This window comes from Haliotis cracherodii, unplaced genomic scaffold, assembly GCF_022045235.1.
Source record: "Haliotis cracherodii isolate W230 unplaced genomic scaffold, xgHalCrac1.p SCAF_2, whole genome shotgun sequence".
NCBI lineage: Eukaryota > Metazoa > Mollusca > Gastropoda > Lepetellida > Haliotidae > Haliotis > Haliotis cracherodii.
Window position 1 is genome coordinate 35,511,829 of NW_027266275.1, and position 24,624 is coordinate 35,536,452.

At 42.2% G+C, this 24,624-nt stretch overlaps 2 protein-coding genes across 2 annotated transcripts in view; one reads left to right on the forward strand and one right to left on the reverse strand.

Annotated features, from left to right (window-relative positions):
* The first annotated feature begins 2,846 nt into the window (after positions 1-2,846).
* On the forward strand, positions 2,847-12,240 carry LOC139469048 (uncharacterized). The gene is made up of 5 exons (XM_071251178.1): positions 2,847-2,942; positions 7,214-7,344; positions 8,054-8,179; positions 10,174-10,287; positions 12,130-12,240. Exons 2-5 carry the CDS (start codon positions 7,239-7,241, stop codon positions 12,180-12,182), a joined length of 399 nt encoding a protein of 132 aa, XP_071107279.1. The 5' UTR covers positions 2,847-2,942; positions 7,214-7,238; the 3' UTR covers positions 12,183-12,240.
* An 11,600-nt stretch (positions 12,241-23,840) lies between these two features.
* The window catches only part of LOC139468034 (chitinase-3-like protein 1), a 31,248-nt gene continuing 30,464 nt past the window's right edge, over positions 23,841-24,624 (reverse strand). The window contains exon 12 of the mRNA XM_071249720.1: positions 23,841-24,078. Within this exon, the coding sequence (XP_071105821.1) occupies positions 23,891-24,078 (188 nt within the window). The 3' untranslated portion in view covers positions 23,841-23,890. The remainder of the gene's footprint in view (positions 24,079-24,624) is intronic.

Below are 24,624 nucleotides of genomic sequence, written 5' to 3' on the forward strand. Positions count from 1 at the left end.
AAGCCAACAACGTCAACGCCCTGTCGTGGCCTGCACGCTCACCCGGCATGTCCACCATAGAACACCTCTGGGACTTGATGGATCGTCGTGTTCGACAACAACCACACTCTCCAGCCAACCGGCAAGAACTGATCTTGGCCCTCCAAGAAGAATGACGTCAAATCCAACGAGACCTCATCAGACGACTGACTTTTTCTGTGCTTTGAAGAGTTTTTGCGTGTATTGAGGCATTTGGTGCTCACACACGCTACTAATGACTTGTTATTGAACGTGAGCAATTGTTTATGTACTCTGCCTATTGTCCAGGATTCTGAAAGCTTGAATTTTGTACCACACCCAACTTTGGGGGGGCTCTGACGTCATTCTCGGTATTTAGGCAGGCAGGCCCCCCTGCTGAATGGGTATAAAAATCGACATCAACGGCTGTTCATACAGTTCTTATAGAGGCGGTGACAGAATGCCAAGACTGAATGCAGCTCAACGGAACAACGCCATTGGGAGATTACAAGCTGGAGCAACTCAGCAAGAAGTGGCCAGGCACTTTGGCGTATCCAGACAGACAATCTCCGCACTGTGGACCCGATACAACAACACCAACAGAGTTGACGACAGACCAAGGTCAGGAAGATCAAGGGTGACAACCCAAGCACAAGATCGATACATCCGGCTGCGACATCTCCGAGACCGCACTACCACAGCCTCGTCTACAACCACACAGATCCCTGGGGTACGCAGAATATCAGATCAAACAGTACGCAACAGACTGAGGGAGGCTGGACTTTTTGCACATAGACCTGTTCGACGTCATGTATTGACCCCATGTCATCTGGCGGGCCATCTGCTTTGGTGCCAACAGAGGGTTAGATGGGCACGTGCAAGGTGCAAGGTGGAGAAATGCACTGTTTACTGACGAGTCCCGTTTCCTACTCACACGTGCTGTTTGGCGCGCACGTGTCTACAGACGTCGGGGTAAACATTACGCCCCCAACTGTGTGCAGCAGGTTGTCCCATTTGGCGGCGGGAGTGTCATGGTATGGGCCGGAATTCATCACGGTGGTAGGACGCCTCTCGTGCATGTGGCAGGTGCATTGACAGGTTTGCGTTACAGAGACTAGATCCTACAGCCTTACGTTCTTCCTCACGTCAACGTTCATGGCGGACAGTTCCAGCAGGACAACGCTCGACCGCATATTTCACGTGTTTGTCAGGACTTCTTACAGCACAACAATATCTAGACATTACCTTGGTCAGCCCGGTCACCAGATTTGTCCCCGATTGAGCATCTGTGGGACGAGTTGGATCGACGCGTTCGCAGAAGGAATCCACTGCCCAAAACACTTCCGGCGCTTCTTGATGCACTTCAGCATGAATGGCAGCACATCCAACAGCGTGTTTTTAACAACTTTATTGCATCTATGGGTGTTGATGCACGTTGTGGGCACAACCGATACTTACATTTTCTGTACCCCTGTGATATTAACTGTATCGTGTACGTGTGTCTGTCTAGGTGACACGATTAATGTTTTGAACATTGTGTACATTGATCTTCAAACAGTGTTTCAATTATGGTTTCTGTGTCCTATTTTGATTCAATCGCATCATATATTACATTTTGAAAGTCAGTGTCAAGTTTCTTTTTTTGAAGAGTATATATCTGCTCTCACTGGGAAAGAAAGAAACGAAAGTTTCCAAAGTTCATAAAAAATACCCACTGTACTTTATCGTAAATATATTTCGAGGCAGGAGTTGTAGAGTTCACGAAGCTCCTGCCTTCGATCCCTCCTTTGGTGGAGACGTTTCAGATTAAGGTTCCTGTCTTTGACCACTCGATCATGTATACTGCTAAAAAAAGGTAAGGACCACCCAATTCTTTCATTTTAAAATAGTTAATCTGTCACGACATGTCATGACATGACAAATTTATTCCTTGACGTTTGGGGACTGGTATATTTCTTTCGCTGTACACCATTTCTTGACTGCCCTTTGCTCCAACTTGCTGAAATCTATCATGAGACATCCCCTGCTCCATATGGTGAATTATGTGTTATGAATTATTCAATTTCTGCTTTGTATTTGTTAGCATGTAATCAGTATATAACCTACTACCAAACACCCGAAACTCTCCAACACTGAAGTATTACAAGGATCGGACCCGTGGTCAGGCTAGCTCGACAGCGTGGCTTGTTCAAGACTCGACTATTTACAGGAGGCCGCCATATTGATAGAATGAGTGCGGCGATGAACAAGAAACAAACAAACAAAGCAAGGCTGCTGTAACCGACATTCTCGTAGTGGAAGAGCTTAACACATGCTGGCGGGGAATTGAACCCGGGTTTTAGAGTGATCGCTTCACCCACGGAGCTATGCTGTGCCACGTTGTTCACGGAAATGTTGACACTGGGCAGTGTACGACCTGATCCCATTGACTCAACTCTGTAGTCAGTGTTTACTATACATACTTAACATCTGAAACTGAACTTTACCAACGGATCTATGCTGTGCTGCGTTGTTCACGAAAATGTTGACACTGCGCAGTGTACGACCTGATCCCATTGACTCAACTCTGTAGCCAGTGTTTACTGTACATACTTAACATCTGAAACTGAACTTTTATAAAGTCATTATTGCTTGCACGGCTAATAATATGAGCTAATCTCTGTCCTGTCTCAGCGACCACGCTATTGGAAGCCCTGGACTCTGGTACGCATGATATTCAGCTGGGTTATATCATGAGAGGGCTTTGATCACCCAATTATCATCGATTACGAAGTGTAATTGATGAATTAAGCGAAATGAGGCTTTTCCGTTGCAATTTGTTGGTCAATTATGGGCAATTTTTCTTAATGCATATATGTATGGCTATAACCGCCTTGAAAATGGATGTAGAAAATAGTGTTTTGCGGCATCTGCTACTGACGTCTTCTTGATCCCGCTGTCGCGAGGTAGGTTCAGAGAATGTTTATTGCTTAAGTAATGTAAAAAATATCGAGGTGGGGGATCTAAGAATGTACTTCACACATCATGGGAATCGAATATGAGCACTTTAGGCTATTTTAATAATTTTCTATGAAATGAGGGACTGTGATTTACATTATCGGTGTTTCAGTACTTGTGAATGAAGACAAGTAACTTGTGCGGAGTAAAGATGGTGGTGGGTTGGGGTTTGGGGGGCTTTTAAAATTAAATGATTCCCTAAATGTTGGAAAAATATAATTTCCCTCAGTCTTTTATAAAAATCTAGATAATAAATTTAGATTATATCTTGTCAGATAATAGAAAAAAGGGCCTCAAACAAAAATACCAATTAGATAATTGCGACGCATTGCATGTTCGATTAATTGTTACACCTCTACCCTTAAGTTATCTTTAAATTCGATCATTTATTTGCATTTCCCTTTTTGTATACAACTCATGCATATCAAGGCAAAAGAAATCGCAATCTGATTGTTGAAATGTACAGTGAATCTGTTTATAACCACCGGAGTGAGTGTGCGATTCACCGCTTTGAACAGTATTACAGTTATATCGCGGAGTGTCAGCTCAATGTGGGAGGAAAGCCCGAAGTGATGCAGGTCTCAGACGTTTACCACTTAGGTGAATCCCAGGAGCACGGGTATGGTGCTGACAAACCTAAGTTAAAGGGGGTCCTACAGGGAAGTTAAATGTTGTCCTTCACGAACGTCCACGGGGTCCCTACAGGGAAGTTAAAAGGAATCTCTCTATAGTTAAAGAGTGTCCCTAGGAAAGTCAATCGGGGTCCTACAGGGACGTTAAAGGGCCAATACAGGAAGGTTACAGAAAACAAATTATGCCCAGCATCACGACTCGTCCTACAGTCTGTAAGCGCTTACACTGGTCCCTGTCTTTGGAGCATCCTTGCCGCCTGCCATAACGCAGGTAGGCCTCTGGGCATTCGTCATCCCTCGCCCCTTTCCGTAACCTGCAGGAAGACTCGTCCCCATATGGATGAATGTTATGTGCGAAAATACGATAAACCAATCAGAATGCGCGTATAATATATGGGGAAATATGTGTGAACACAACGAGTTGACAACTGTTTTAGGTATGCCCGTTTTGCGTTAAGACGGAACCCGGTCGGAAAAAATGGCCATGAGAGGGGCACGAATCACTATTCTGCTTGTCCAGGAATAATACGAATAGGTCACGAATGGTCTCTGAGATGAGAAACGGGGCTATCATTGCTCTCATCCTTTCATCTGCGGTCAAACAATTTTATTTGTTTGTTGTTTAACGCCGCAATATTGCAGCTATATGACGGGGGTCTGTAAATAATCGCTGGAATATTACTGAGTGCGGCGTTGAACTACAAACACAAACACAATTGTTTGACCGCACATGAAATTCAATATTCCAGCTATATGACGGCGGTCTGTAAATAATCAGACCCATGAAGATTCCGGGGGTATAACAGGTCTTCAGCAACCCATACTTGGCTTAATGGGCGACTATGCTTGTCGTAAAAGGCGACTAACGGGATCGGGTGGTCAGGCTCGCTGACTTGGTTGATACAGCTCGTCGTTTATTTCTTTTCTGAGATATTTGGATGCAATCGTTCGGCCACTACGTTTATCTGCGTAGCCCACCTACATCTAGCGGGAACGACGTTCAAGACACATCCCTTTTAAAAATAACGTCGTCCAATATACACTCTCCAAAGAAGAAAAAAGAAAACGCACAGGTAGATTTTTAGTAAGTTTATTCTACCTACTAAAGTCGAAATACTTAATTTAATATCATAGATATGAAATATGAAATTTTGGAGTTCGATATTCACATGTTGTCGTTGTACAAAGACATTGAAAACTGTTGATTGTCATGTCACATAAGGCCACAAGGTGGCGCTGAACTCAGTATCTTGTCACTAACTCGATAAATGTACAAAATTCTGTCCTGCGGAATTCTGCGCCATTCTGCTTGTAACGCGTTGGCCAATTGTGGGAGTTCACTTCGATCGAGTTCATCCCAGAGGTGTTTGATTGTGTTGAGATCTGGAGATCTCGACAGCGCGAGGGCAAGTCGCTGATGTTGGCATTATGACGGTACTGTGACACGAGCTGTGTGCGGTGGAGCGTTGTCCTGTTGAAACAACTTCTTTGGCGGTCAATGATTGGAAGAAGGTAGGGTTAAAGAATTTGATTCATGTGGCGATTTGCTGTCAAATTTCCCTGAACCACAACCAAGACAGATCTCGTGGTGTGGGATATCACCCTCCACACCATGACACTACCGCCACCAAATTTGTCGAATTCACGTACACAATGGTCAAAACGTCTATTTCGACGACGATAAATACGTTGTCTTCCATCTCGCCTGTTAAGAAGAAATCGTGATTCATCGCTTTAACCACACTCCAGTTTCTCAAATTCCAAGGCTGTCAGGTATGGCACCAACGCAAGCGTCGCTGTCGATGGATCTGTCGCAAAACAGGGACGATAACTGGTCTTCTGGGTCGGATTCCAGCCTCGCAAAGATGGTTCCTGACAGTCTTGTCCGATATTCTCCTCAAACCAGGGATGCGTCTTGCAGTCTCCGTAGCTGCAGCCTGGTTCCCTGGGTATGCTGCGCTAGCGCTACACTGACCCAGGCAATGACTGCAGAATGGCCGCCTCCACAAGACGAACAAACATGGCGGACACGACTTGTATTTATTATACAAAAACGCAAGAACGGGTGGTTATAATTTTGTCTTAGCATTTTCATTAATGCTCTTGCAATGTATACGCCACGAGAATAACGTCCATTGTTAGTGAAGGAAAAGATTATTTAAGCTGTTTCGAGACTCGAAACTGGACGTCACATCGGTGAAATGTAAACACACCCCATTTTCGACAGTGATATGTTCGTAAATATTTCGTGTCAGCTCTCTGTCGTGACGGAATCGTACATATAATACATGGAATTAAACGTCCACGTTGATGAAATATCGTTAGCATTTTATTTTAGCAAATCTGACGACGCAAATGTCGCCGATTATGCCCCCGTTTTTCCCATTGTAAAGTGGTGGTTTAGCGGAGTTATTGAACGCCCAGTATAATAACTAGAAAAACACACACACTTTTGATCCCTAATAATGGTATTTAATGATAGGGTCTGTCATTGGTTCTGACATTCACATGAAAAGCCATTTATTTGGCATTTGTTTTCTTATTTCACAATGAAATTAATCATAAATAGATCTCATAATTTTGGAAAAAATAATTGATTAAATCCAATATAGTGTTTTTTTTTAATTATGTCGGGTCTGAATGGCATAATAATAAAGAATATTGTTTATTATTTTGAAATAATTTGGCACAGTGGCATACACATTTATGTGTATTCTATATGATGCAATATAGCCACTGGGGAATCCGTGTACAGAACAACATAAAGAAGTGTGCATACCATTATCATTGAAAAATAGTTATGATTGTAATCATCATGTTAGATGAAATATCTGTGTACGAAATTAGGAACCAGGCTGCCGTAGCTGTGGCATTGCGGTGACGTACGTGGAACAGTCGAATGTAGCGATCCTGTGCAAGGGTGGTAACTCTTGGTCGGACCGTCGGATCTCGGACGGTCTGCAGCGGAATTGAACTGTGTGTATCGGTCACTAAGGCGGCAAATGGTGCTGTGGTGGGCGTCGAATTGGCGTGCAACAGAAGACTGCGATTCCCCTCTTTGGACACGTCCCATGGCGATACGTCCGATCGGCAGCGCTGGGTCTCGCCATTTTCGAACTTGAAAAATGTTGACAATTGAATGACAAATTATTGGCTTATGCTTACCTTTTTATAGCCGCTACCACGAGTTACGAATGTCATAACTTGCACGTGCATTTTGCTTTACTGTTTTCCTCAATGACATTTTTGAACAAGTGTGAAAAGACATTGCAAATCGACAATGGCTGCGTTTTGACGCACCGTTTGTCGAATATCAGTCCACCAACATTTTCCAATAACATATATCCAATTCATACACCTGATTGTTTGTGTAGTCAGGTTCAATGAGCTACATACTACCTGTGTGTTTCTTTTTTTTTTGAAGAGTGTGAGATCTGCGAGCGCATTTTCGAATCTCCAGATATGACGTCATGAAGGAACAATGTTTTATATGAAATAAACCGTGTTTCGTTCCACTTCAAGCTGACACGTTGTGATATTACTGGAATACAATTCACTCACTCATTCATCCACAATTTATTTTCCAGTCAGATCTGAAAGAGATTGACGACGATGTTGACATATGTGTCAGCTCTGTTGCTGCTGCTGGTGGCCACCTCCACAGCTACATCTTCATTGGAGAGGGCGAAGAAGACCAGTGACCCCAACCAGTGGAATTGTGAGTGTTCAAACATATCGGCCTATCACATTTCACACCATGTATATATACTGAACCGCAAAATAAACGTCACTTCATGGAAATAATTTTGTTTTAGGTTTATCGTTTTGGCATTAGTCTGTGTCCAGATTTAATGTTAAACGGCCAAAAAGTGAAATAGATATGGATTGAATGATTATAACTACCTCAGAAAAAATGAGTTATAATAATATGATGCGTTTTGACACGCTGATTCTTTGTCATGAACATGAAGGAACTTTCACATGAATTATGAATAACCGCATCATCCACGAAAAACTCGTACTGTTTGGATAGTCTATTGGCAAAAGCATTGGCTTGTCACGCCGAATGCACGCCCAGTGTGTTGGTGCATTGTGTGAACGTACACTGTGACCTACTTCTTCACCCTTTTTGTTGTTACCCTGGCTTTACGTCAGTGTACTGGGTTTGCACTATACATCGGCATCAGTCCGGACTAGTACAACCAGCCACACACACACACACACACACACACACACACACACACACACACACACACACACACACACACACACACACACACACACACGTCGCTATATAAATGCAATAATCTTGGACGCGGCGTTAAACCCAATTTAAGCTCACCTTGTTCTTCTTCTCCTTGAACGTATTATCTTAGGAAGAGACTCACTCACTCACTCACTCACTCACTTTATCACCCTGCCCACAGATGCCATGCCTGGATCTGGATGTTCGTACCGTGGCCGCACATACAACAATGGCGCCGCGATCCTGGGCGCAAACCGCTGTTCAAAGATGAAGTGCAATAACGGAATCCTAAATTACATTGAGATAAGTAAGTTAAACTGTAATGTTGCCATCTGTTGATGTAGTATTCATGTGAGTCGCAAACAATTCAGGTATCTTTAAGTCATACACGCTGTACACCTCCAAAACGACGTGGATAGCCCTGTTGTCTAAGACACCGCAATTCACTGTGTTGCAAGATTTCGATGATCGTGGTTCCAATTACAGAACCGTACCGATACTGATTCTATATTTGTAAGCACCGTGTTTTTTAAATGTACCAATGTACTGAAAATAATAATCCCCTAATGGTTGCAATGGACATCTCAATGTCATTGTAATTTTCTTTCATGACCCTTCCCGAAAATACAAAATGCAAAAGCATTTTATAATTTATTTTAAAATGTCCATTTATTCATGACCAACCCTATAGTAAATGAAATGAAGGATTATTTATAATGTGACCCTTCATGAATGGAATGAAAACTTGATTTTCATGGCGTAGGATTATTATCAATATCACCCTTTTTAAAAAGCGCGTATGTTGCAATTGATATTTAACTTGCATTCAGTAGGATTATTATTTAGGCTTCTCGTATTAATCATATTGGGGTTCGTATTCTTGATAATCTTGTTGATAATGGATTCGCATGTTGTATCATAATAAATCTTTATCATTTGCAAAAAGTAGGGTTATAAATAATAAAAATATTCTGTATTCATCTTATTAATACACGCTCTACACACCTGACTACACAAAATATCCGGTATAGAAATTAGATATATGTTATTGAAAAATGTTGGTAGCCTGATATTCTACAAACGGTGCATCAAAACGCAGCCATTGGCGATGTGCAATGTCTTAAATGGCTTTGTTTTCACACTTGTTCAAAAATGTTATGGAGGAAAACAGTAAAGCAAAATGCACGTTATGGCATTCGTAACTCGTGGTTCGAAAATGACGAGACTCAGCGCTGCCGATCGGAACATAGGACGTATTCAAAGTGGGGAATCGCAGTCTTCTGTTGCACGCCATTTCAACGTCCACCACAGCACGATTTGCCGCCTTTGTGATCGATACACACAGTTCAATTCCACAGCAGACCGTCCGAGAAACGGCCGATCAAGAGTTACCACCCTTGCAAATTCTTTAACCTCACCTTCTTCCAATCACTGACCGCCCGAGGTAGCTGTTTCAACAGAACAACGCTCCACCGCACACAGCTCGTGTCACGGTAGACTAACTTCATAATGTCAACATCAACGTCTTGCCCTGACGAGATCTCCAGATCTCAACCCAATCGAACACCTCTGGGAAGAACTCGATCGGCGTGTACGTCAACGTCAGAATACACTTATTCGTACACTTATCCAGTCAGTGCCGAGGAGATGCAGAGCCGTGATTGCTGCCCGGGGCGGTCACACGAGATACTGAGTTCAGCGCCACCTTGTGGCCTTATGTGACATGATAATGAACAGTTTTCGAAGCTTTTGTACAATAACAACATGTGACTATCGAGCTCCAAAATTTCATATTTGTATCTATGATATTAAATCAAATATATCGACGTTTTTCAGGTACTATAAATTTACTAAAAATCGACCTATGCGTTTCTTTTTTTTGAAGAGTGTACGTCGTGTCGGATGTAGGATTATTATTATACTTTATGTTTTACTAATTTTATGAATTTTATTCTTGATCTGTTATTAATCTTATTAATAAATGTTTGCCACCTGTGAAGATTCGGGTTCGAATTGATCTTCAGCAACCCATGCATGTCCTAAGAGACGACTAACAGTGGCGGTGGTCTGGCTCGCTGACTTGGTTGATGCATGTCATAGTGATCTCGATTGTGCAGATCGATGCTCATGATGTCAATCACTGGATTGTCTGGTCCAGACTCGATTATTTTTAGACCACCATCATATTATATGTGGAATGTTTGCATTATGTAGGATTATTTTATTCTTAATCTGTTATTTCTCGTATTGATAAATGTCTGTAGGATGTTGGCTTATTATTACATAATGGTCGTGCTTCAGAATGCTTGTACAACAACATATGCTATGGTGTGGGCGATAGCGTCAGAGGAGGGAGAAATGGCTGCCACCTGTTCCAGTGTCAGGGGAACGAGCAGTTCATGGCAGTAAACAGTGGTAGGGATTCAACAACTTCAATCAATCATTCAGCTATAAACTGTCTGTTTACACAACTTTCCTGAGAGCTAGTTGATAGAATGTCTGCCCGGAGATTGGAAGGTCCGGGCTCGATCCCTGCCGGCGTCATACGAAAAGACGTACTGGCCTCCACAAGAGATATCGCTTGGGTGAGACCTTGTGATCTCTCCTAGGAGATATCGCTGCAGCAAAGACTACTGTGACGTCATCAGTTGCCATGATGTGACAATTAAATGACATCACTGATATCTCTGCTACTGAACCTTGATAGCAGTCCACTTTTTGACACTGCTTAGTACTATTTATAAACTGAAAATTGTTTTGAAAGAATGATCAACACTCACCGATAAAAGTTCAAAGCTCCTCGGCACGCCTTGGAGATTTAAACTTTTGTCGACTCGTGCAGATATAGTTGATATCAAAAGATACTCGGGTGAGATTCTCTATTGATCCGCTCGCTCGCGTACATACACACGCACACACATTGCACTTGTGCAACATTGCCGCGGTCGGATTCTATTCAGGGAGTCATCATTACTTACATACGGCTTAATATTCGTAAAGCTGGTACTTTTTACTGACATCCTAAAGAGGTTATACGTATGCTGATGTCTCACATAAGAAAGACACACACATAGATACAGACACAGAAAGACTTACAGATAGACGCACAGAGGCAGACACACATACAGAGGCAGAGAGAGAGAGAGAGAGAGAGAGAGAGAGAGAGAGAGAGAGAGAGAGAGAGGCAGACAGGCAGACAGACACACATACACAGAAAGAGAGATGACACACACACACAGACATACACACAAACAGACACACACATACACATATATATTTGGCACACGCATTAATTCAAAACTGGTAGCTATAACACTGGTGTCGTGTGCAAGATGGGCATTCCATTGTGACGTAAATTAGCAGTAGGTTTTAACATTTAGAATGTTTTGGAGATATAACACGTAACTGATAAAAAGTGTGCTATCAGAGTTATTTAATAAAGAGACACGCAGTAATTAACGTATCTGATAATATAATGGTGTGATTGAATGACGCATTGACATCTATTGATCTCGAAACAAGTGGGATCATTTGGCTTTTTGCGTGTCATTGGGAATTCATTCATTGGTGTTGGGGCACGGGTGGCCCAGTCGTCTAAGGCGCCGCGATTCGCAGTGCAGAGTTGCGTCCCTTGGGCACGCCAGAAACCTATGATTGTGGGTTCGAATCCCTGTTCTCCCCGATTATGTTTCTAGGTTTGTCAGTACCATATCCGAAGTGGTAAACGTTTGAGACCTGCGACACTTCGGGCTTTCCTCCCACATTAAGCTGACACGCCGCGATATAACTGGAATACTATTAAAAGCGGCGTTAAACCCAACTCACTCACTCCTTCATTGGTGTGAACGTGTTGCTCATGGTTTCAGTCATTGGTCTGTTTGGTTCAGATTCGATTATTTACTGACCGTTTTAAAGCTGGAGTATTGCTGGCCCGGTGGTCAGGCTCAGTAACTTGGCTTATTGCGTGTCATTGGGAATTTGTGATGGTATAATTGCTCATGGTTACAGTCATTTGTTTGTTTGGTTCAGATTCGATTATTTACTGACCGTTAATAAAGCTGGAGTATTGCTGACTAGGTTGTCATGCTCGATGGCTTAATGCGTGTCATCCGGTATTCGCGATGTTGTAGTTTGTTGCTCATGCTTTCAATCACTTGTTTGTCATGTTCAGATTCGATTATTTACTGATAAGGTAGTAATGTTGCTGATTGCAGCGCTAAGTATAAATGGTTAAAGCATGTCTTGTTTTGTTTTCAGATCCTTACAAATGCAGAGACGCTTTCAACAGGTGCAGAATATGCCAGGGATAGGTGAACTGAGATATGTCAGTGACCGTGTACGGTTTCGTAATAAATGTTCTCACCTCAATGTCTGTATGTCTCTGAGTGTGTCATCGTTGTTCTGGCTGCAGTCTGCAAAATCCCAGCTATATATCCCACAGCCTGTGAATAACCGAATAAGGACAGGCAAACCTGTCGTTGATGGCACGAGCAATAATCTCAAGGTCAATGTTGATTTTGTTGATGGTTCTGTACTGCTGGACGGCATAGAAATGAGTGTCAACCAAGCGAAGTGCTATGTCAAATTAGCCCAGACTCAGTTTTTTCAAGGAGAGGCTATCTCAACGACCACTGCATAGAGTCTATGTGCAGTGTGTTGAGCAGATAGGCAACCTTGCAGACTCCTTGGCTTGGGTGAAGTCGGCTGGCCTGAAAAGTAAAACAAAAGTCTTTCTGTTTGCTGCTCAGGACCGCCAATGTGTGATTTTGCATCAAAATGCAAATATGAAATGAAGATTATGCAATCAGTGAGTGAGTGAGTTTTGGTTTAACGCCGCTTTTAACATTATTCCAGTTATATCACGGCCTGTCAGCTGAATGTGGGAGGAAAGCCCGAAGTGATGCAGGTCTCAGACGTTTACCACATCGGTGAAACCAACGAGCACGGGTATGGTGCTTACAAACCTAGAAACATCATCGGGGCGAACCGGGATTCGAACCCACAATCATAGGGTTATGGCGTGCCCAGGGGACGCAACTCGACCTTAGACGACTGGGCCACCCGTGCCCCCTTATGCAATGAGTTAATGAGACTGTCCAACACATTATCAGTGGATGCCCAGCTTTGGCACAAACACAGTAACTTAAGTGACATGATGGAGTAAAGCGTTAATCTTACATGTAATCCCTTCCTACGTTAATATGTTGTGTATGCGCAACATCTCCTCTGAAACTGCAGCTTTAGTGAGTGAGTGGGTGGATGGGTGAGTGAGTGAGTGAGTAGGTGTTTGGGTGGTTGCGTGGTTGAGTGGGTGAGTGAGTAAGTGAGAGTATAGTTTACACAGCTTTTTTTTTTGCAATAATCAATCAATTATTATCAATCAATAATCAATGTGTTTCACCCTTTGCGGGCCTTCGACGAGCGAACACTTTAACAGCTAGGCTATCCCACCGCATGTATGCAGCTTGAAATTAGTTGCTGTTCACATACCCTGACACAACCATACTGAAGTATTGGTATTCGTAAACGCTTATATTATGGCCGGTAGGTTTTACAATTTATGCATGTACCTTGAAAAAATAAGTACTTTCTACCTACATTATCTATGTCAAACTGTCAGAACTATCAGTCACATGTACATAGGCCATACATATTTGTTGACGTATATGATAACATAGTCCAAGGCCAAATATAATTCAAGAAGTGACCTTTAGATGTCAATATTCAAATCTGGCTTCCATTTAACAATGCCCTTTTGTCTAACCCTAAAAAACATACGGCATAGTTTATAACGCCAGCTTATGCACGTAGATCGTCCGCTTAGATCCGTTCTACAAACCCCTCTTACTTAACGCAATAAGGCGCACAGCTTGTGTTTATGTAGTTAGAAATAAAGTTTTCTATAAGTTTAAGAAAAATTATTCCATAAGAGAACACCTCAGTATCAGGGAACCTTCAAGGCGTTTAGCTTCAAAGCTTGAGAATGGAAACAGTCCAGGCTGCTAGAGCTGAGAATAGGAAAATTAGAGATATACTGTAAACTATAAATATGGGATCAAATCATATTATAAAGCATGTTATAACAAGTATCTTGAAGATAAAACCATTCCGTAGGCAATTATATTAGTGAGGAAAACGTTACAAACAAATCATTTCCGATAACATTCGGGCGGTTCAATGATAATTCTATCCATTTTAGCTATAACTATTGTTAAAAGTTACTTTTCGAGCAGAGTTGTAACTCAGATGTATATCTATCAAGATATTCAAAGTGGCCCCAGCACAATTTCGATGTTTTCACATCAGTTGCATATTGAAACTGGTGGATATGTTAAAATCGTTGGCCTACATTTACCGAAATAAAAAGAGAGAGCCATAGATTGCTGTATACTGTAACTGTCAGTTCAGACACGGATCCAGTCGATTCTACGATAGTGGATGTGCATTTCTTCGTTTTGTTCACTAGGATGGGTCATAGCGAGCATATACATGAACGATCATGCAGTCAAACGCTCTGACAATTCTCAATGTGTGCTTAAACGCTGAGTTCACGATTAAAGGTCTAAATGATGAGACAGAACGGTTCCGTATGTATTCATGCTAGAGAGGTTACAAGGGTTCCCCTAGGAATGTGGAAGTAGTCCGTCAGGGTTTACGTCATTTCAAGAACACGGTCTCGTGAAAAACGTATGAACGTCAATTTGTGTCGTTCATACAATTATGAACGTCAATTTAGCTGTCATGTGACCGGCCTCTCGTCCAATGGAAAAGCCGTATATCGTGTAAACTAAACATTAAACACTTATATCAATATGAGCCCGTTGATAGTAAAATAGTCTTGACAGTAGTGGGATGGCGAGAAAGACCATCGAGCGAAGACGATCAATCAGATGTCAACACGGAAAGACTAGGGTACACAATCTGTATTAAACGCTATCCTGACATTTCTAAATAAAATAGAAGTTTATCAATATAAAAATTATTTCGTGAGATAGTTATTCTTGTGTAAAACGTGCCAAGTGTAGACTGACGATTACATAGTTCAGTGTGTTGAACACGGTAGATAGTGAGGTGAGGTGAAATGGGGTTTAACGTCGCGTCCAAGATTATTGCACTTATATAGCGACGTGCAAGTACGTGTGTGTGGCTGCTTGTACTAGTCCGGACTGATGCCGATTAATAGTGCTAGCTCACTGAGATACCATGCCGCAGTTTAACATGAATACCCCACTCAGACACAGTATACTGACTCCGAGCCGACCAGTCCTTGTTTTAGCCCCTTAATGCCGAGCGTCAGACAGGGTAACAACAAGTACCATCTTTTAACGTCTTTTGGTATGACGCGGTCGGGGATCGAACCCCGGACCTTCCGCTCTCCGGGCGGACGCTCTACCACTAGACCACGGAGGCGGTACACGGTAGATAGCTCTATGGATATACAACTTCATTCGCGGGCTGGATCTGCCATTGCTTTATTACAATAATATCCATAGAACTTTTCCCCTTTTTCTTCTTAACTTTTCAATGCCACTCAACGAAGTTCATTTTGCTTTATGCCAAACAAATAAATTTGTTTTCTATACAATTGAATGTTATGCTTAAATTGTATTGTCTAATGATGGCTGGTTGAGTTTTAAACATTGCCCTTTAAACAGCTGTAATAATATGTAATTCATTGATCTACAGAAGGATATTAATTGCTGTGAGTGACTGAAATAAACACAGATTATTTATTTAATAACAGATAATAGCATAATAACATAAAACAATATCATTATATTTATTAGTTCTCTAACAATGAACACATTCACACTTATCTAACTTATGACATACGATAAATTATCCCAGAGTAAGAAACAGAATATTACTGAAATAACCATCGGTGGTGGATCCAGAGGCGGAATTAAGGGGGTGAGTTTATGTACAAAACTGATTAATTTACATGGTCCATTGTAATTGTTGTGCGATGGGAGTCAGTCATGAATTTTTTTTAACAATGAATGCAAAATGTATTCTCTTTTGGATCTTTCTCATAGACAGATGCCTCAAAATGCACGAAACACAAAACGGCATGTCCAGTCGGACGTCTCGCCACTATGACGTCACTGCTACCGCTCGGCTGCGAGCTGTAAATTCCTCATGCATGTGCGCCGAACTAGTACATCCTCACTCAACACAATACCCCTCGCGTCTTCAATACGCCAAAAGTAGCGGAAACTCACTTTATCGCCATGTATATCAATGCAATGTAAACAAAACAAAATGGCGGACGTCTCTCCACTATGACGTCACAGCTACAGCTCGGCCTCCAGCTGGGATTTCAACATGCATGTGCGCTGATTGTGTGAAGTTGTTGTTGCTTTTTAGATAACAATGAAATCACATATGACTTGGTTTGGGGTGTAAATACATGTATGTACTTTGTATGACTATTTAACATATTTAAATATCTCCAATAGATCTCCTTTAAGGTGATTGTATCTCTACATATGTACTCTGGGGTCTGTAAGAGAGGCGAGTTTAAACTCTTGCGTGAAATCAACGCACTTGGGTATGGCAATCCAAGGATCATAATCAGTTATCAATCTAAGATCAGCGGATTCCGTTGCGAAAAGGGACGTAACTCTTCACTGCGAATCATATCAGGATACAAGTCCAATTCTCTCCGAGCGGACAGACGATATGACTGACGTCATTATCTGACTTCATTATCTGAGTAAAAAACATGAAGTCCTCACGGATAAATACTGATATCTGAAGCCAACAACATAATGTGCGATTCTTTCAACGGGAAGGCCATACCTTGTTTGCCCTCGGTACTTCTGTTGCTACTTTTGACAGAAATCGAGCTGAGTGCTTCAGGATTGGATTATATACCCGTAGAAGCAACAACTTCCGCCATCTCCTCACCACCCCAATCCCATCCTCCACATTTTTGGCCTTTATAAACTTTATTTTTCTTGGCTTTAGATCACCGAAGTAACACGTAGTATGCATTGTAGCAACATTTAAACCCAAGATACTAAGAAAGTACAGTAAACACAATTTGTGGTACTGCAATAAATCGAAATTATCTGTATATTGCAGGTATCTTAAATCATCGATGGCGACAATAGCGTCGCGGGTTAAGCAGAAGCCATCTTTGTTTCCAAAATCTGAATCATCCGCTAACAATGTACAACTTTACTTTTTCGAAGTTTTCTGTTTTGTTTTAAATAACTTATTTTCACCTTAAGTACATCTATCATGGCATTGGTCCCAAGACAAGTGTATAATAGTATGGAATACAATTGGATGTATATTGATGTTCCAATACATGACATTAAGAAAAATATTATACATGTAGATACATATTCATGATGATTCTGAAAGCGTTGTGTTTTTTAATTGAAAGTGAACGTAATGGCGACAACAGCTGTGGACTCAGACGGTGTAGTCCTGTGGTCAGAGTGTGTTACAAACATGACTACAGTCAGTGGTACGTTGTGTCTTGGCTTCTTTGTTTGTTGTTTAACGCCGCATATTCCAGCTATATGACGGCGGACTGCACATGGCCGAAAACCTGAAAAACCGGTGATTGGTATCTTGAGCAATGACACACGCAGTCGCGATACGATGACCCGTCATCAAACAAGAAATGGAACCTGATCCATCGAGTCGTCTTTTACTCTAATCCAGAGGTCTCATTTTTCCCCTCGGATTTCCCATTGGATTTCAAAATGGCCGCCATGAACTATTACCATCCAATATTAACGTCATTCTGTTTGAGTTATGCATCGGAATGGTTTAGGTGATGATTCAAACATTAAAAGAGGTTTGAAATGATTAAAAAACACACGTTTATAGGCCGATAATACAAGTGTGCTTACATTTTTTGGTCTTGAATTGAATTGAATTGTCAGCTTTAGTCGCCTTACCATTAAACTTGCTCTGCGCCAATATATGCCTGATATGTATAAGCCAGTTAAATCTAACATCTATGTACTTCTGATTCATCAGAATTAGGAACCGACATACGGCAGAAGCGGCTGGGATTTTCAAAAAAAGCAAATTGTCCCAGGAAATTCTTGAACAAAATAATTATTCTTCAGACTGTTGAAAAAAAAGAAATTGTCTATCCAAAAAATTCTATTGTTGCAAGGGTTTTCCTTAAAAAAAGCTGTAGCTAAACAAAAATATGTAATCGCCAGAACCCCTTTGATCTTGTCGTTAAAACTCGGATCCAGCTTGGGAGAATCTCCCAGAGGAAATACAGCGTAAGCCATATATAGGTCAATCGCGGACGTAGGAGTAGAAAACCTCCGATCGGGTTTTCCTTCACCCCTACCGGGTAGCCAAGACTCTTAAGATAAGATTTGCAGCTTAATTAACATGAGTAAAAAGACCATCTCGATACGTTGCAGTGTTTGCACTTTAAGTACATGTGTTATATACAATAAAAGACCAAATGTTTATTCAGTTACCCCTAAAAGGTATCTGACGTGCACAGAAGTTGAGGCATCTTGTGTGACATCGGTCGGTATGCTCCAATATTTCGGAATACCTCAAAGTCTCTCCCACAACACCTCTACTCCTCACTCCTTGTGGATGGATAGTAGCCAGAATCTCGTGAAGTAAATTCAGTAAGTCGTTTCATAAGTTGTATGACACATATCTTGTGTTAAAAATCTCTCAGCATGTCCATTGAAATAACGTATGTATACGTCATCACGCCTGATATGGGTCTATGCAGAATACAGAATATATTCAAGGTTATTTTGTTCAATACACACTACACAGACATCGTAAAAAAGAAATAAACGACGACCACGAGCCGTTTATTTCTTATATGAGATATCAACATACGTACAGCCTCTTTAGGATGTCAGTAAAAAGTACAAGCTTTAAAAATATTAACCCGTATTAAGTAATGATGACTCCCTGAATAAAATCCGACCGCGGCAATGTCGGACAAGTCCAATTTATGAACAGGTGTGTGTGTGTGTGTGTGTGCGTGCGTATGTATTCCCACAATTTTCATGCGGATTTTCTCCCCAAACCAACCGATTGTCATATCCCCCTCACTTTTGTGTGCGATCGTTTGGTCACTACGTTCATCTGCGCTGTCCAGCTACATCTGTGGGGAACAACTCACTAGACACTTCCCTCTAAAAGATAACGTCATCCAATATACAACCTCATCAAGTTGCGAGCGCATGTCCGAATCTTCAGAAATTACGTCATGATAGAACCACGTTTGTTTCGTGAAATAAACCACATTACTTTCATCATTTTTCTTTGAGATTTATCGCGTAGGTATCTTATATATAATAATAATAATAATAATTTTTCATGTTTAAATTATTGGTTATATAAACCACTGAACCTCCTTTCTTTCTCGATCATTATGTGGAAACGATCTTCGAACTCGCTTCCAGCTTAAAGAAACATCGCACCTCAACACATCCCAGCCATCACCGTGGCTGCCATCACCGACAATAGACTGTGCTCTGACTTGTTGCCCTTCCAAATGATCACATGAGTGAGTGAGTGAGTTGGGTTTAACGCCGCTTTAAACAGTATTCCAGTTATATCGCGGCGTGTCAGCTTAATGTGGGAGGAAAGCCCGAAGTGATGCAGGTCTCAGACGTTTACCACATCGGTGAAACCCACGAGCACGGGTATAGTGCTTACAAACCTAGAAACATAATCGGGGCGAACCGGGATTCGAACCCACAATCATAGGTTTCTGGCGTGCCCAATGGACGCAACTCTGCACAGAGAATCGCGGCGCCACAGACGACTGGGCCACCCGTGCCCCCCGGTTAGAAAGAGCATGAGTAAGCGTGTGACGTCATGTGATCAATGGAGACGGCTTGGATGTGTTGGGATGCGTTGTTTTTTAAAGCTGGAAACAAGTTTGAGGATCGTTTCCACACAAGGAACGAGAAAGAAATGGAAATGCACACTTTGAGAAAGGATAAGTTTGAAATATTGTATTTGCTTTAATGGTTACCAAATACATATTTTAAAACCGAAATCATTACTGCTTTAATGATTCTCATTATTTTCTTTATACAATTATCTGAAAATGTCACCATTTATATCGAAGACCACTACGGCAGGACTATTTTTGCACACTTCAGCGTGGACGCCTGGTCTCTCCTTCCCACCTACGATCGAAATTTCACAAACGAACCGTTCATGTGAGAATAATATTGATGATGATGATGATGATAATTAGCATTAATTAAATAGAAAATTTGAATAAGTACTCAAAAAGGCAAGTTAGCTTTGAGGCGTTCATTGTGGTACAACTGGTTCATAAACTGCCATCTGAATCTAACAGATTTTAAGCATCAAGCCTCATCCTGATACTCTCTCAGGAACAAAGGGACGGATACCCGTGAAGATCCGGGGTAGAATAGGTTTTCAGCAACCCATGCTTGCCGTAAAATGCGACTATGCTTGTCGTAAGAGTTGGTTGAAGCATGTCATCGATCCCAATGGCGTGGATCGATACTCATGATATCAATCACTGGATTGTCTGGTCCAGAATCGATTATTTATATCATGGTGTCGGGTGGTATTGGTCTTGCAAAGAGGGTCGGCCCTGTGGTCTTCCAGAACATCGGTAGAGGGAGAGGGATTGGCGTCACAGCACCTCGGTACATTGATCAAGTCTTGAGACCACAAGCCATACCTCATTTGGCACGTCGCTGCAACCACGAGTTTCAGCATGTGCCCGTGCCCACACTGCGAGAGCAACAAGAAACTTCCTCCAGCAGAATGGCATCAGAACCATGCAGTGGCCTGCCCTCAGTCCCGATTTAAATCCCATTGAGCACTTATGGGACGAGATTCAAAGACGGCCGAATGACGTCCGACCAAGGCCAACACCTGCAGCTGAACTGCGTCAGGCGTTCCTCTGAGTGTGGGCTCAAGTGCCTGTGGCCTTCATCAACCGCCTCATCCATTCCATGTATCGGCGTTGCGCGGCAGTCATCAATGCACATGGGGGACACACGAGATACTGACTTGTGATGACATTTCCCAAAGACTAGTGTTGTGTCTCACTTTAAGAGTGAGTGAGTGAGTATGGTTTTACGCCGCTTTAAGCAATATTCCAGCAAGATCACGGCGGGGGACACCAGAAATGGGCTTCACACATTGTACCCATGTCGGGAATCGAACCCGGGTCTTCGGCGTGACGAGCGAACGCTTTAACCACTAGGCTACCCGACCGCCCCAGTTTGGTCAAGTTTCAGCTTTTTAATATGTCTCAAAGTATGTTTACAGTGTTTGGACAAACAAGGTTTCTCATATATCTATCCATGGTGACGTTTGTTTTGCGGCTCAGTATATTTAAAGAATATTTTTTGTTTCAGTTGATTTTGTATATAATCATATCCGAATGTATGATGAAGAATTTCTGTGACCCTGAACATTTTTTGTTACTTTTATTACTTGGTTTATATTTTTTACGACTTTTCAAGCACGGAACTACTTGAAACGACTCTGCGTGTTAGGTAGGGAGAATTTACGTTTCAGGGTTTTTCATTTGTAATTCGTAATTTGTATAATAAATAGGATATTCCAAGTGTGTGAAAATCATGTTTCTGTCATCCCCTACTACCCCCCCCCCCCCCCCCCCCCCCGGTCACTCGACTGGTAGGTCCCTAAGAAGCTAAGAAGTCAGTTGGGGACATTAATGCATTCAACATAAACTCAAGGACACAAGAAATGTCACGTCGTATATTTTCAAAGCCACAAAATAACAAAGCTATTTTTTAACGGCGATTGTTGTATTTAACAACAGGGTAATTTTACATGTTTGCATAAACACTGACAAATCCAGGGGAAGAAATTAATTTTATCGACATGTTTTGCGAAGAAGTTTAACTGTAGAATATTCGATCACATCCCCCCCTAAACAACAACAACAAAACAAAACAACAACAAAACAAACAACAACAACAACAAAAAACACCAAAAAAACAAACACAACAAAACAAAAAAATAAAATGAGCCGCCACTTTTAAAATGTTAGAAAAAGCAACTATCCAGTCAATATCGGGTGTGTCCTCTCCCTGCTTTGATGCAGGCTCTGACACGGCGCCGAGCAGAGAAAGTCAGTCGTCTAATGGCTTGCACAAGGATCGGGCGCCATTCTGCCTGCAATGCCAGTGCTCAAGACACTCTTGTCTCTGGACGTGCCTGACATTACCTAATCGTCCCAGATGGTCCCACAGATGTTCTGTTCTAGACATGGCAGGAGATCTTGCCGGCCATGGGAAAAGGTTCACGTTGTTGGCGTTATAAAATGCTCTGGTAATGCGGGCTGTATGAGGCATAGCGTTATCTTGCTGGAATAACGTTTGCAGGTGACGTTGAAGAAATGACAGTACAACTGCCGTTAACACTTTATTGATATAGCCTGCAGGGTAAGATGGCCATAAAACAACAACCAGATCCGTCTTCATGTCTCCACTAATCACACCCTAGGCCATCACACTGCCGCCCCGTGAAGATCCGGTGTAGAATAGGTCTTCAGCAACCCATGCTTGCCGTAAAAGGCGACTAAGCTTGTCGTAAAAGGCGATTAACGGGATCGGGTGGTCAGGCTCACTGACTTGGTTGATGCATGTCATCGGCCTCAATTGCGTGTATCGATGCTCATGATATTAATCACTGAATGGTCTGGTCCAGACTTGATTATTTACAGACCGCCATCATATAGCTGGAATATTGCTGAGTGCGGCGTTAAACAACCAACCAACCAACCATCACACTGCCACCACCGTATGGTTCAATTTCCTGCACGAAACAACGTGCCGTCCGTTCCGCTGGCCAACGAATAAATACGCACCCTGCCATCTGCTTTGAAGAGTTGGAACCTGCTCTCATCGCTAAACATTTCTCTGACGACAATATTCACGCGTTAACGTCATGCCCTTCAATGATCGGTAGGCTTTCAGACCACAGCGACAAAGTTTTTCTGCTGATGGGATGGCCAAGAGCATGTCGTCCCAAAGACGTCACTGTGAGGTATCGGTTCCTAAGGTGACGCAGCCGTAAATGGCGGTTTTCTTAAGGGGACGCAGCCGTAAATGGCGGTCTTCCTAAGGGTTGGTAACTCTGGGTCTACCTCTCCTGGGCCTGTCTGCCGTTCCACCTGTCTGCCTAAACCGGCTGACTAACCTAAGTATCGTCCTTCTCGAACAACCCATTATCCCAGCAACATGGGCCTGAGTTGTCTCATTGCCCTTTATCTCTGTTCCTATGTTTATCGGGTCATGGCCACTTTTGGCAACTGAATGTGCCAATGCCCGTTTTCGTGCCCGTTTTATACCAGATTTGCAACGGGTATTTATGCAAGGGTTATGCCCTTTTTCCGAGCAAAAAGGGCATTTTCACTCCCAGCACGTGCACTTTGCGCATGTCTGAATATGTTGCGTTAAGGCGATACGTTAAATAAAATATTAAAAGGTATTTTGACATCGGTTGAAAATTTACTGAAAAATATATTTGAGGTACGTAAACAAGGCTCATAGAGTGACAACTACGACATCCATTGGACGTATCCCGTCAAGGATCGCAGTAGTGGTTGTGGATACAGCGAAGCCCGAGAAGCGGCAGTAGAAATGGAATTATGTCATTGTTCATAATAAAGTTTCATGTCATCATGTTCTGTCAACTTGTTGGTGTCAATCAAATGCTTCGTTGTGTCAGATGACGGATTTAGCCACCATCAAACATGGATGAGTACTTTATTTTGCTCTGCAGTATATAATGGATAGTGTTATCGATGCGATTTATTAATTCGTAAACTTAGTATCACGACCCAATAAATATGCAAATAGGTCACCTAGCCAAATGCTCGAATCCTTTTTCATTTCTAATGTATGACAATTATGATACTGAAACACCTTCGACTAATAATCTCTAAACCATACTCTCACTCACCCAACAGACGTAGACAATTGAACAACAATGGGACACTGGTTTATTAGCACACAGACGGGTGTTAGTGATGACGTCAACATCCGGGCACTTTGTACGGGAAGTCGCAGGCCTGGGTAAGTTCGTTGAACGCCGTGTATGGAGGGCAGTCGAGCACGAAGCCAAGCTGCATGTTGCATTGGTAGTACTTCGAGCAAATGTAGGGGTCACGGTATAGGCCGTTGCCACGGCCTTGACAGAAGTCCCCAATGTTTATCGCAGTAGCTGGAGAAGAGAGGTTAGTATGGGTTAGTAGTGTTAGTTTGTGTTTGATACAAATATGATACACGACAATATTCAACGCCTCATTTGGTTAGGGTGAGTAATAATAATATAATCAATGATCATCGATAATCGATTGTTAGTTAAACGACAGATTACAAAAGATGAATGTTCAGTTGTGCTTTGAAAGCAGAATGAGTTGGCACTGTCCTAAGATAGTCTGGAAGATGGTTCTACTTGATGAATGAGTGAGTTAAGATTTAAAGTCACATCGGCAATATTTCAGGCATATCGTGACGAAGTTCCAATAGGCAAGGAGAAATTGGGTTTACCGTGGCATTCAAGATCATTTCACTTATGAAACGACGCGTATGCATGTGTGGCTGTGTGGCTAGTTGTACTTGTCCACACTTGTGTCTGTTTTACAATGCTGGCCCAGCGGGATACCATGTCGCAGTTCTAACATGGATACCCCTCCTAGACACAGTATACTGACTCCCAGCAGACGTTTTCTTGTTTCAGCCCCTTAATGTCGGGCGCCATGCAGGA